This window comes from Bos grunniens, chromosome 2 (genome assembly GCF_055505025.1).
Source record: "Bos grunniens cultivar Pamir isolate PY7600 chromosome 2, Bosgru_T2T1.0, whole genome shotgun sequence".
Classification (NCBI taxonomy): Eukaryota; Metazoa; Chordata; class Mammalia; order Artiodactyla; family Bovidae; genus Bos; species Bos grunniens.
Window position 1 is genome coordinate 96953639 of NC_141166.1, and position 12464 is coordinate 96966102.

Below are 12464 nucleotides of genomic sequence, written 5' to 3' on the forward strand. Positions count from 1 at the left end.
TTCTGTTCATTTACATAGTTTATTGTTGTAAACATTAAAATTGTCTTTCTCAAAGAAAGAATTTATCAGGAAAAAAAAATCAGCATCTCTAACTGTCATACACCATAGAAAAAAAGGCAGTGATTCCTATCATGTGCCATACTGGAAATATACAAAGAAAAATACTACAGAATATGGCAATATTAAAATTCTTACTCAAACATAAAATAATATATTAACTGACAATCTTAGACGTTAAAAAAAAATTCAAAGTGCTCAGTAATTTCCAGGGAGTTATGTATATTATAAGCACTCTGGAAATGGTCAAAAGCTGCTGCATGCAAGTTTTGTTTAGCTTTAGACAACAAAATAATCCAGATATAAACTTTCTTTTATCAACATCAACGGTACATACAACACTTACAAACAAGGAATGTTGGACGGTGTTACAAACACTATGTGTCCCTTTTGTCAGGATTTTCTGATGTGTAATACTTGTGCCCACCTATTTTACAATTGAGAAAATGTTTAAGCTCAGGTAACTACCAATCTTTATAAAATCTAACAGACTACATAGTGTCTGAAATACTATTTATATAATATAGACATTACTGAAGTAGCAAGTGCCTATAACATTTTCAACCTAGAATCAACATGCTTGTCCCTTTTTTGAGTAGTTATTTCTTTTTTTTTTTTTGCAAACACACTTATCTTTTAGAATTTGTAATATTTATTCATAAATAGGCACAAAATAATTTAAAAAGCCAAACTGCATTGGATAAATTTACAAGCCTTTGCCTTCTTCAACTCATGCCACCCACGTAACATTTAGTTTTACTATATATTACAGCTTTCTTTACAGCAGAAAACTTTGAAATCTTTTAAAGGGCAATACTTGTGGGTCCTCTTACAACGTGTGTGTGTGTGTGTGTGTATGTGTATTACATTTATTTTAACTGCAACAACCAAATGTGGCCAAATGTTTTCCATTATACATTAGCAATCTTCCTTCTGAACAATAAAATGATTTTTAAACTGATAATAAAAAGTTTATACCACAGTACTGTGTGTAGTCCGTGTTCTAAATCCAAGATGCCCCGGAGCCAAAATGCCCTTTCAGGTTCTGCCTGCAGGTTAGGAAATAGCAACAGTTTTTTGTTTTTTTGTTTCTGTTTTTTTCTTTAGGGATCAAGGGTCAGGGTGTTTGGAAGGGGAGGGGGCTGACTAGAGCTGAGACAGCTCAGGGGGATCTCTCTGCCCTTGTCACTTGCCCCCTCTGGACAGTTTTAGGTTTCTTTCCAGTTTCTCTGAAGTGCATGGAAGGAGGTCTTAGAAAGGTAAAGTGTCCAGGAAAAGTTTGTCAATTATTGCTGGTGGTGGTACCAAATCTTCCAGTTTCAGGTAGAAAATGCGCTGTAGCCCCTGTGTGCAAAGTGTACGGAGTTCTGGGAGCTTCCCCAACAGTTTGGACAAATAGTTGGGGCGGTTCAAACCCCCATTATTGAAAGTCACATGGTCTTTGAGACAATTTACAATCTTGTTTTGCAGCTCCTCCACTCTCTTGGGTTCCTTGAGACCGTGTCTCTCTGCAGAAAACACAATCAGAAACAAAAGAGGAATGCACTAAGCAGTTAGCTAGCTGACAGGACCAGGGAGTATCGGTGGGAAAGGAAAGTTCAGGAGGAGAAATGCCCTGTGCCTGTGGTACTGACCTGTGACCATAGCCAGGGCAGCGATGCAGGAGAAGGCAGAAATGTCGATGTTCATATTCTGCAAGTTGGAGGAGAATTCAACAATGGAATCAATCCATTCCCCAAAGCCACGAACACATTGCAACCTGTGCAAGACCACCCCATTGCAAAAGATGAGTTTACCCTCCACTGGGTTGGACCTGCAATTAATACCAAAGAGAGAGAGGGGAGAAAAAGAGAGAGAGAGAGAGAAAAAAAAAAAGGCTAAACAACTAATTACTTGAAGAGCAATAAATGAGGGATTTAAGAGGCACCTAATTACCCAAGAGTTAATAAAACGTAGACCAGTGGACCTTGAAAGGGTCTAATTTCATAACAATCAAGAACGCCCCCTATCCCACCTCCATTCTATTCATACAAGGCTTCTATGCTCACTGCTTCCCTTCTCTTCCTTTTATCTATTCCCCTTTCCTTCCTATCTTCTCTTTTATTTCACATCTGTTCTCCTCTCTTTCTCCCTCCACCCTTTTCCCCCTTTTCCTCTTTCTTTTCCTTGATTCCTCTCTTCCTTCATTCCCAGCCTTCCATTACCTGTAGGCTAATCGCAGCACAAATAGTTCTAAGAAAGCCGATTCGAAAAGCAGGTCTTGGTCGGCTTTGGGCAGGTCAGCGAAGCCCGGGATCTTCTCTGCCCAGCCCCTGATGATCTCCATGGAGCCAGTCAGGAGATCATAGAATTGCTGGATATGCTGGGTGTCATCTCCACTCATCTGATAGTCAGGGTTCGCCTGGAACTGGAATTTCATTTTAAAAAGCACTTAATGAGGTTCTCTAAAATATATAACCCGTGAAATTGCTAACCTCATTTCTAGTAGGGGAGCCAGGTTTTTATAACAATTAAACCTCTCTCTGACCAGTAAGGAAATTAGATGTTCCGGGGCAATTAATTCAATTAGGGATGGTGCTATGAGGTCGCTGCTTTAAATATGTAAATTACCATTTTCATACAGACTAAATACAGTGCCAACCAGCCCTGGGAAATGTTCACTCTTATCTCCACAAAACAATTGACACGTTAGTATTCATGCCAGTGCCGGAGTGGTTCTTGAGCAGAGTCACCCTTTGCAAATCTTCATAAAATTGCAGTGCCGTCTAGGTTGCCTGACATACTTCCTCCAATTAAAGTCCACACATTCCTCATAGCTGGGGTAAAAGAGGAATCTGACCACTTGATTCCCCCACCCACTGCCATTCCTGACACCTCCTCGCTTCCCCTTCCCCAACCCCAAGCAGCTGTCCCTCTCCCTGACAGCACCAGAGAAGGTGGGGGTTAAAGCTTCTCCTTGGAGGACTGGGGTAGAACCCAAGTGGGAGCTTTTGCATCGCCTCTGGTTTGGGCATCAGAGGCATTGGTGTGCTGAGTATTGGTGTGCACCCAGGTACTGGGAAGGGGCCTTAAAGAGATCTGACCACTGTGGCTCATCTTCTTTTTCTTCCCCTGCCCTGTCCTCATGTCCACACCCCCAGCAACACCATCCGTCTTCTGTGGCCCTGCCCAGAGCAGTGAAGCCAGACCCTTGCATGCCTCCTCTGTCCCTTGGGCCTGAGGGGTTACTGACAGGTGTGGGGAAGGGGTCCTGCCCATCTGTCGCTTTGTCCAAATGAAACCCCCTCCAGCTTCTTACCCTGGAATAGTCCAGGCTGGTCATAGCCGGGTTGGAGTCGACATGGGCCCTGACGAGGGCACTGATCAGACTCACCGGGGGCGAAGGGGGAGAGGGCTCCTGCGGGCTCTTCGGTTTGGAAGGTAAACGACCTCTCCGGCCTTTTAAACTGTCGGTGCGAACCACTGCAAAGGAACAGTCGGTTGAGCGCGGCTCTCCCAAGCAGGACCCAGCTGCCGCCTAGACCCCTCCCCAAGGAAGGCCACAGCCGCCGGGGGCGCCCCTGCATCGGGCAGCGCCCGGGCCCCACTGCTTGTAAAGCCTTTACTGACGAGAAGCATAAAAAATGCGGGGTTGTTTTATGTCTTCTTCCAAATGGGTCGTATAGTTAAAGGCGAGGAGGGCCTGGCGGCTTTCTCTTGGGCAGAATGGGCTGGCATGCAGCTGCCTGGTCATAGAGGCCAGAGGCGGGTGGGAGAAAGCCGGAGACACCCTCCACTTCCCCTCGCCCGGCTCTGGGAAGTAGAAAGCGGGGTTAGGATAGGGGCAGCAGTTTCCCAAAGGCGAAGACTGGGGAGTGGGCTGTTGTCCCAACCTACCTTCTTTGACCATCCCAACAGCCAGGCACTTCTGAAACCGGCAGTACTGACAGCGATTCCTGCGCCGCTTGTCCACTGGGCAGTTTTTATTTGCTAAACACACGTATTTCGCGTTTTTTTGCACCGTGCGCTGCAAAAGGAGACAATATAGGCCGGGAAAAAATTTTTTTTTCTCTTGAAAATCCAACAATTCAGGGAATCCAGGGACAATTTCTGAGAGGACAGGGTCCACACTCCCTCACCATAAACAAACACATACACAACTCCTTTTTATTTTTTCCTTTTTCCTTTCTCTCTCTTTTCTTTCCCCTCCCCCAGGGCATTTAACAGAAGAAAATTGATAGCGTTAACATTTGAGCTAACCTTCCGCTCCTTGCTGTGTTTTATATGCCAAGAGAAGGAGAAGGAGACGCTCAGTAAATACAAATTCGTGGGCATTCATATTATTTACATTCCTTAGAGACCTTCTCTATTTAAAATGATAAGATTATTCAATCAGGATGGCGAAATAAAGAGATCACTTAATTTGACCACAGGGAATTCTGTTCCACTTGGTTAGCTCAGACACGGTTCTCTGTCCTAACCAATTTCAATCTGAACCAAGAAGACAGCTCCTAGCACATGCAAATGACCCTCTTCCACCTCAGCTCCAGCAACTTCAGGCGGGGGGCGGCCAGGGTCGGCCTCGTGAGGAGATGCGACCCCGGGTCTCCCCGCCTTCCTACTTGCCTTTCTCAGGCACCCAGAAACCCCCGCCACAGCCCAGGGGCGGCGGCAAGGCAGCTTTCAGGGACCCGGGGAGTCGCTGGAGACCAGTTAGAGTCCGAAGCCTGCGCCCCAGCGGAGCAAGCACTCTGAGGCTCTGGGCAGTAGGGGGCCCCTAGCTGCCTCCTCCGCCCCCGACCTGGCTCACCTTAAAGAACCCTTTGCAGCCCTCACAGGTGCGCACGCCGTAGTGCTGGCAGGCCGCGTTGTCGCCGCACACAGCGCACAGCCCTTCATTGGAGGGGGAGCCCCGCGACGGCGGGGAGGGCACCTGCGTATCGAGCAGCTGCGACGCGTGGCCGATCTGCAGGCCAGGGAAGCCCATGGACGCGGGCTTTCGGATGGGGTTGGGCACGGCGAAGGTCTGCCCGTCCACCACGTGGTGGCTGCCCGCTGGCTCCGGGTTCATGGGGACGTGCAGGGGCCCATCGAAGCGCATCTGGCAGCTAGACACGGGGGTTCCGGGGGGCGACTGCTTAAAGGAGAAGAGGGAAAGGCGGGAGACCGGCGTTTTCCTCTGTTCGATCATGTGGGTAGTGGCCACGTAGTTCTGGTGGAAGTTGTGGAGGGAGCCTGGGTCGTCCCACATGGGGCTGTGCTGCACCTGGAAGCCCGGGGTGGTGGGCGTCGGGGGCGAGGAGGGCTTGTAGTAAACGGACCCGGAGTGCGGCATCATCTCCTCGGACTGTGGGGGCAGGTGGCTGTGTTGCTGGTAGTTGTGCATCTGAATGTCTTCTACCTTAATGGAGGACTGCTGTCCGGACAGGGGCATTTGGTACAAGCAAGGTGGCTTGACGTCGTAGCCTGTGCTGTAGTTGTCCATAAAGGTACTGAAGCTGGGGAGAGAAGTGGTGGCAGTGATTTCAGTGTTGGTGAGGTCCATGCTAAACTTGACAAACTCTGGAGTTAAGAAATCGGAGCTGTATTCTCCCGAAGAGTGGTAACTGTAGCTCTGAGAAGCGGGGCTGGCTCCTTGAGGCGAGGACCCATACTGCGCCTGAACACAAGGCATGGCTGGAAATGAAACAGGGTAATATACACTCAGCCTGGTCAAGTGAACACTTTCTCCCGGGCTCGGGTACACCTGGAGCTACACCGGCAGCCCGCAGCGGTCAGAGAGCAAGAAGGGGCGCGAGAGGAACGGCGGAGAGCGCGATTACTGCGGATCGGAACAGTGCGGAGCAAGGAAAGGCTGACCCAATAAAGACCCTGAACTGGAAAGTTATTAGGGTCTCCATTCCCGGATATTTCCAACGCCTCCCCCTTCACCCTTTTCAGGAGCATTCCCGTTCCCATGAGCCTTTCCTCTGAAGCTCGGGTTCAGCAAGCTCAATCCAGAAATGAAGTTGAATTGCACAATGAGAAACTTGTTCCCGAAGGCGATGGGTTGGGGAAAAACTTAAGTTACAGGGTTTGCGGGGAAAGATCGCTCGCATTGCCCTGTTTCTTGACGTTTAAGGAACTCAAGGGAGGGGGGGAAATGAAGTGGCACTAACCTTCAGCCGAGTTACAGGCGTTTTGGAGAAAATTAAAGGTGGACAGTGTCGTAATTCAATGAAGGACAAAGTTTCCAAGATTTTTAGAAGAGCAGTGGAGAGCCCAGCCTGTCAGATCGCCTCCCTGAAATGAAGACACAGGAAGCCTTAGGGTGAATTTCTGGACTGATTTGGCTGGACATCTGTATCACTAGGCAGGCCCCTCTGTGCCCTTCTTGATTGTTTAATTAGAAATTAGTGTGTAGCCTTTATCAAACTTAGCAGTTAAAATGGATGTGTAGAAGAGATGGCTGGAAACAGAAAATTTCACCCATGGACTGTATCAGTCTTGGCAGAGAGAAGATTCTAAAGGAGGAAAGTTATTCCATGTACTTAGTTAATACTTATGATGAAATAAACTAGCCCCTTTGCTGCGTATGTGTGGGACAGTGGGAGGGAGTGTCATTTCCATTTTAGTTTAATTCAGAACTAAATAAGAAGAAACTAGGATTTAATAAAATACAGCATTGGAACCTTCTCCTGATTTTTTCCCCCCTGTGGTGAAATTGGCTTTTCATCTAGTACAGGGTAAGGAAAGTAGAAGTCAAGAATATAAAATGTAAAAACAGTCTCTCCCTCCACACCTAGGAAGGTACAAAATGTTAGTAAGGCCTGGGGAGCCCTGAAGGCAATCTGAATGGAAGCATCTGGATTTCCTAAGAGCTTCTGACTGAGCACTGGGTTTGGGGATACAGGTGAATTGACATTCACTTTTCCAGGAAATGTCTTTCATCTTTAATGGCCAAGGAGCGGAAAGAGGGGACCATATTTTGTCAAGAGCATCTTAGGTGAGTTGCAGAGAGAGGGAAATACTGCTTATCCAATATTGGCACCAGTGGTAGAAGTACCTCTCAGCATAACAAGCTGAGCACCTTCCCTATCCAGCCTTGCACAATCTGCCTACTTGCTGGAACAAGGCATTCTTCTGTCCGAGTAATTTTCAGATGTTCCCACTTGGAAGGCATTCTAGAGCATAGACAATTTTATTACTAATGAAACAGAAAGCCAAACATCCAAGTCTCTTTTCCTCCCCCACCCCCCACCCCAGTCACAGTCTTGCTTCATGGAGGAGGGAGGGTAACCAAAAAAAGTAGAAAGAAAGGGACTCTTGACCACCCCCAACTCCCAGCCCTTGACAGATATGCCTGTACTGGATATTAACCCTCTGTTAACTCTGCAGCTTCACAACTACTCTAAATATTCTGTCTCTCTCTCTCTGTCAAACTCACAAACAAGCGCGGCACACGTGAAAACCAGAAATTTTCAAGCAACTTAGTAACAGGTCACTCTACCAACCACCTCTCCTCACTCAACAATACCCAGGAAACTCGGGCACGCTGTCCAGCCGCGGTGACACAGTTCCCAAGCAACACATAAACTGAAGAACTTTCTCTCTTCCTGTCACTTTCTGGGCCGCGTCCAGGCCCCTCTTATACACAGGACTTGGAGTCTACGTGTCCAAAGACCTAAATCAATTCCGCACTAAGAGCAAACTTTGCGCACATTTCCGCGGGCAAGTCCGCAGCTCCCCAAACTGTGCAAGCTCCCTTCCACGTCCACCAATGAGGAGCCAGGAAGCCTCTGCGGGGTGGCAAAGCAGGAGTTTCGACAAAATGCCCTCTGGAGCTGCGCACACCTACTCCCCATCCTTCGGCCCCACTCGCGCTCCGCGCCTCCGGCGCCCAATTCCAGAGAACCTGCACCAGACAAACGGAAAGAAGAGACGTGCAAAAGAAGAAAGAAGGATAAAAGAATGCGAGCTGTGTCAGCCGCACCTACTCACTTAGGAGTTCTCTGCGTCTCTCTTCATTCATTCAACTCGGCCGAAGTGTAGTTCCCTCCGGGAGTCTGGGTGGCAGGGCCGGGGAGGGGTGGGCGAGAGGGGCGAAGGGAATCGCGGCACCGAGAGCGGGTAGGGAGCAGGGGAAGGCGGCCGGCTGGGCAGGCGAGCGGGACCGCGGAGCCTAGCGCGAGCCACCGGGCGGACTGGCCCTGGCCGCCAATGTGCCTTTGTTTATGTGGCTCGCGCTGCCGCTGCCAACATTCACCTAAAGTCTCCGCGCGTCAGCGCGCGTCAGCGGCCCGCCGCCCAATCGCCGCGCGGCCGCTCTCCCCAGACTCCTGGCCAGCGCTCGCTTTGGTATATTTCCGACCTGACGTCACGAGCAGGGCCGATTTTAAGGTGGGAACTGTTCAGGGTTCACCTTGGTAGCCAGCTAGGTTTTTTTCTTTTTCCGAAAGAGGTGTGACCTCTCCACTCAGGTCCGCGCAACCCGCAGCGCCTCGACATCTCACCTCACCTTCCCCCCACCAAACCCCCGCGCCACCGCTGCCGCCCAGCAGCTCACACGTGGGAGAAGGTGCAACAAAAGCCCGGCGGAAGGGAACCCAAGCGTAGGCCAGGTACCAGCACCTGGAATTGCACGAGATGGGGCGTGCCTGGCAGCGCCCTAACCTCATCCACCCACGACTGCCACCCCCGTTAGCGGAAGCGAGTGCAGATGTCCCATGACACGAGACGCTCAGAGGGCTCCTATAATTGGCATGGGATTTCCCTAGTCCAGTGCATCCCCCTTTTCTCTCTTTTCCTGTCCCTGGCCTTCTCCTCTGGCATATCCCACCCCCGCGCCCCAACACACACCCTCTCCAAAGTGGAAGAGAGTAAGGAGGGCCTATTTTCTGTGTTTCCTTCTTTCCTCGCAGGGCTCACGTGCGAGGGAGGACGTGGTGCGTGGGGAGGGGAGGGAAAAGGAAAGGGTAGCCGTGACCCAGCCCTTCAGGGACCCCAAAAGTCAGAGTGAGGCGTCGCCCTCTTTCCTTTCGCAGACAATGCAGCCGAGCAACGGGCAACAGGTGTGTTCTGCAAAAAGGTGCTTTAGTCTCACCTTTTACCAACTCTCATACTTCGACGCTCCTGGATGCCCATCAACTCGTTCCTTTTCACGAGTTTTAGGAAAATAAATCGACCCTCCCCTGAAGCACCAGGGCTCTGGAAGCCACAATCTGAGAGCCAAGGGGGCAAGACTAAACCCAGGGACACAGAGGACGGAGCTGGCTGGATCTCTCCGAAGCGCACTGTGTGTGGGTTCAGCTCTCCCAGGAGAGGGCCCGGAGGGCGGCCGGAGCTCGCCGCACCCCCGCGGTCGCCCTAGCTTCGGCCGACTGCAATTCGCAAGGCAATCCACCCTCCAGACTGAGGGCACAAGGCGCTCTCCAGCAAAGAAACAAGCTTCTCCCGGGAGTCAGCTCGCTTCCTGGTTCCTGGACCAGAGCTGGCCGGGCTTTGGGACTTCTCCAGTGGAGCGGGGGGAGTCACCCGGGGAGGGAGGGGGCGTCCCCTTCCTCCGCCTGCGAAGATTTGCAGCCGCCCCTCCCTCTTGGTGTGGCTGACTTCCAGGCTGCGGGACCCCTTTGGACCCCTCATCCTGAGGTTCCCAGTACAGGCGGGCCGAGAGTGCCTGGGAGCTCTCCAAGTCCAGGAGCCGCTCAGTCCTAATCTGCACCCCCAGCCCCCGCCTTTGCCCGCTCCCGCCGTCTCCTGCTCCTCGGCGGCCGGAGAGGCATTGCCATCAGTGCCCCGAGGCTGCCCCGAGAAGCCACAGGCTCTTCCACGCTGCAGCCTTGGGAAAACCTACGTGACCACCTTAAGTTTCCCCCAGATGTTGCGACTGCCGCTGCTGCCGCCGTAGCGGCTCGGCGGTGCCCTAGCGGGCAAGAGAAAAAATAAAACCAGGAAGTGTGTGCGAATGTGTGTGTGTGTCTGTTGGAGGGGGCGTGTTGTGGTGGCGGGTGAGGGTGTGCAAGTAGGGGGATGAGGGGAGGAGGGGGAAGAATAGCTTATTAGCATGAGCTGGGTAGCGTCAGCGCCCTGTGGGCAGAAGCGATTCCACGCGAACGAAAGGGAAAAAGTGAGAGTTTGGAGAGCCGGGGAGAAGGAAAGGGGTGGGGGTGGCGGTGACGCAGGGGCGCAGGCATTGACGCACCCGCCCAGCTGGGCCCAAAATAGCAGCAGCGCTAGCTCTGTGGCGCCCTCCCGGGTTCCCTTCCCCTTCCGCAAGGGAGCAGGGCGCGGCCTGAGGGTGCTTTCCTTGATCCCAGCGGTGGGCCAGGCTCCCAGCAGCTATTTTCAGGCAGTCGGAAACTCAAGCGCAGCCATGCTGGGGTGGCAGTTATTATTTTTTAATATATTTCTAGGAAGGCGGGGGCCAGGAGAACTTTAAGGTTGTAACCACCACTCTCCAAACACAAATATGCAGATCTTAAGGAGGTGCATTCCCTCAACACGCCCCTCCTCCCTTAAACCATTTTAAAAAACATTTGGCTTTAGCCCGGGGTGAGTCTGGGGACAGTTTGAAAATTCTCTCCCAGTGAATGGAAAAGGTGTGCTGGAGTTCTTAAAGTGAACTCCAAGAAGACAAACACTGTAATATGAAGCATTATTCTGTCACAGCAACCTGTCGAGTCTGGCTTCTTGGTAACAGAGCCTTCGTTCAAGTCTTTTATGCACCCAAGATCGAAACGCAGTTTTCACAGGAGCTTATTGTTAACAATTATTAGCAACTGGGAATGAATCGGATATAACATCAACATGCGAGGGGAAAGAAGTGGCTTTTTGGCCTTCTTTTCTACAATCCATACGAGTTCTCTCTTCCTCAAATCCCTATTCTACAATAGCTGCTAGGAAGTGTGTCTTCTTATTAAGACACATCAGAATCAAAGACCGATAGACTCTTAAACCAATTATTGGGTAAGCTGTTTTTTGGGTTGGCGTTTTTGGTAGGGCTCACATGTGCTCCGGGTGGAAAGGATCCGGTAGACATTAGAAAGTGTAAAAAAGAACCACCACGCTCAAAACACCAGACTCTTGTGTCCCCAACAGATTCTCATGAAAGGCAGGTCTCAGTAGAAGGGCCAATGTCTGTAATTGACTGATGCTGTCAGTAGGGGGCCTGACTCCACAACATTCAGGATGATCCATCACACAAATACATGCACAAGCACACACACACCATCACACAAACACACACAAGCACACACCGTCATACAAATACACGCACAAGCGCGCGCGCGAACACACACACACACACACACCCACCCCTAGCTATTTACTACTTGGGTAAAGCTCCAGGAGATCTTGCAGCAGGCCCAGACATTCATATTCTGCTGGAATTCATAAATAACTACAAATCTTTGATTCTCTTCTATTTTTCTCAAAAAGGGAAACAGTTTAACACTGAAATTAGGTTCACAATAGGTTTTCTTTATTTCCGCCCACCCATATTTAACTGTCAGGTCACAGAGGAAAAAAAAATCAAAATGGTAATAAAATCTTTCATTTTATCACCAAGCAGTTCAAATTGGCATATAGTTTGGAAAAATGAAAGCATGTTTTAAAATCCTATGATTACATGTTTAAATAAATTATAGTTTATAAGAGGATTCCTGTGGGTGTATTTGCTAGTACATAAGAGAATGCTTTTGTGCACAGAGGTTTAATTACACATATAATGGAATCAAAATGTAGAATTGAACAACCTTTTAGAAAATGTTCAAATGATGCTCTAGGCTAAAAGAAACTGAAATTCTGCATTTATATGACTGCAATCCTATAAGATTCTTGAACGTAAATAGATTCTTGAATATAAACTACTTTATAACTCAATTAAAATGACAATAATGTTTCTTTCAGGGCCCAGAATCTGATATAACTTTAAATTACTGCTATGTATAAATACATAAAGTTACCCCAAATGAAGGTCAGTATTTTTAACAATTTAAAATAAATGGGAATAAAAACTGATCCTACCTGTAAGAGCTCCTTTTTTTGAAACCAACTAAAATTACAATATTATTATTTGTCAATATACAGTATTAGATGACCTCAGAAAAAGCACATAGGAAAATAATATTATCTTTTATGATATTAGCCAGTATGAAGCAGAACATATTGGTGTGTGTGTGTGTATATATATATATAACATTTTCATAAAAAACAATGTAAATAATACATACTCAAATCTAAATCTAAGCATTTTATTTTATGCAAGGCTAAGCAGATTATACTTAATAAAATTGAGATTTTTGGTATGATTTAGAAAGCAAATATGGATTTAATTCTTAATTCTATGGAATCCTTAATTCCATAAGGATTTTCTATCATAATGCATGGGAAAGGGATCTTCAGGGATTTATTTCACTATTCCCCCCAAATGTACTCAGAGTAGCCCTTAG

General features: G+C 48.7%; 1 protein-coding gene across 23 annotated transcripts in view; it reads right to left on the reverse strand.

Moving 5' to 3' along the window:
* The window catches only part of NR4A2 (nuclear receptor subfamily 4 group A member 2), a 17790-nt gene continuing 5326 nt past the window's right edge, over positions 1 to 12464 (reverse strand). The window contains exons 1-8 of one of the 23 annotated variants that reach the window (XR_015152075.1): positions 8017 to 8253; positions 6195 to 6318; positions 4847 to 5534; positions 3934 to 4063; positions 3356 to 3519; positions 2262 to 2464; positions 1692 to 1749; positions 1 to 1565 (exon numbers count right to left, since the gene is read on the reverse strand). Coding sequence is in view for 18 of the 23 variants with exons in the window: in XM_086369071.1 (XP_086225197.1) it covers positions 1309 to 1565; positions 1692 to 1870; positions 2262 to 2464; positions 3356 to 3519; positions 3934 to 4063; positions 4847 to 5712; positions 8017 to 8047 (1830 nt within the window). In the remaining 5 variants the exon portion in view is untranslated. Of the gene's footprint in view, positions 1566 to 1691; positions 1871 to 2261; positions 2465 to 3355; positions 3520 to 3933; positions 4064 to 4846; positions 5713 to 6194; positions 6319 to 8008; positions 8254 to 9118; positions 9935 to 12464 lie in introns of those variants that run through there. The other 22 variants (XR_015152073.1, XM_086369113.1, XM_086369184.1 and 19 more) reach the window with 22 other exon arrangements.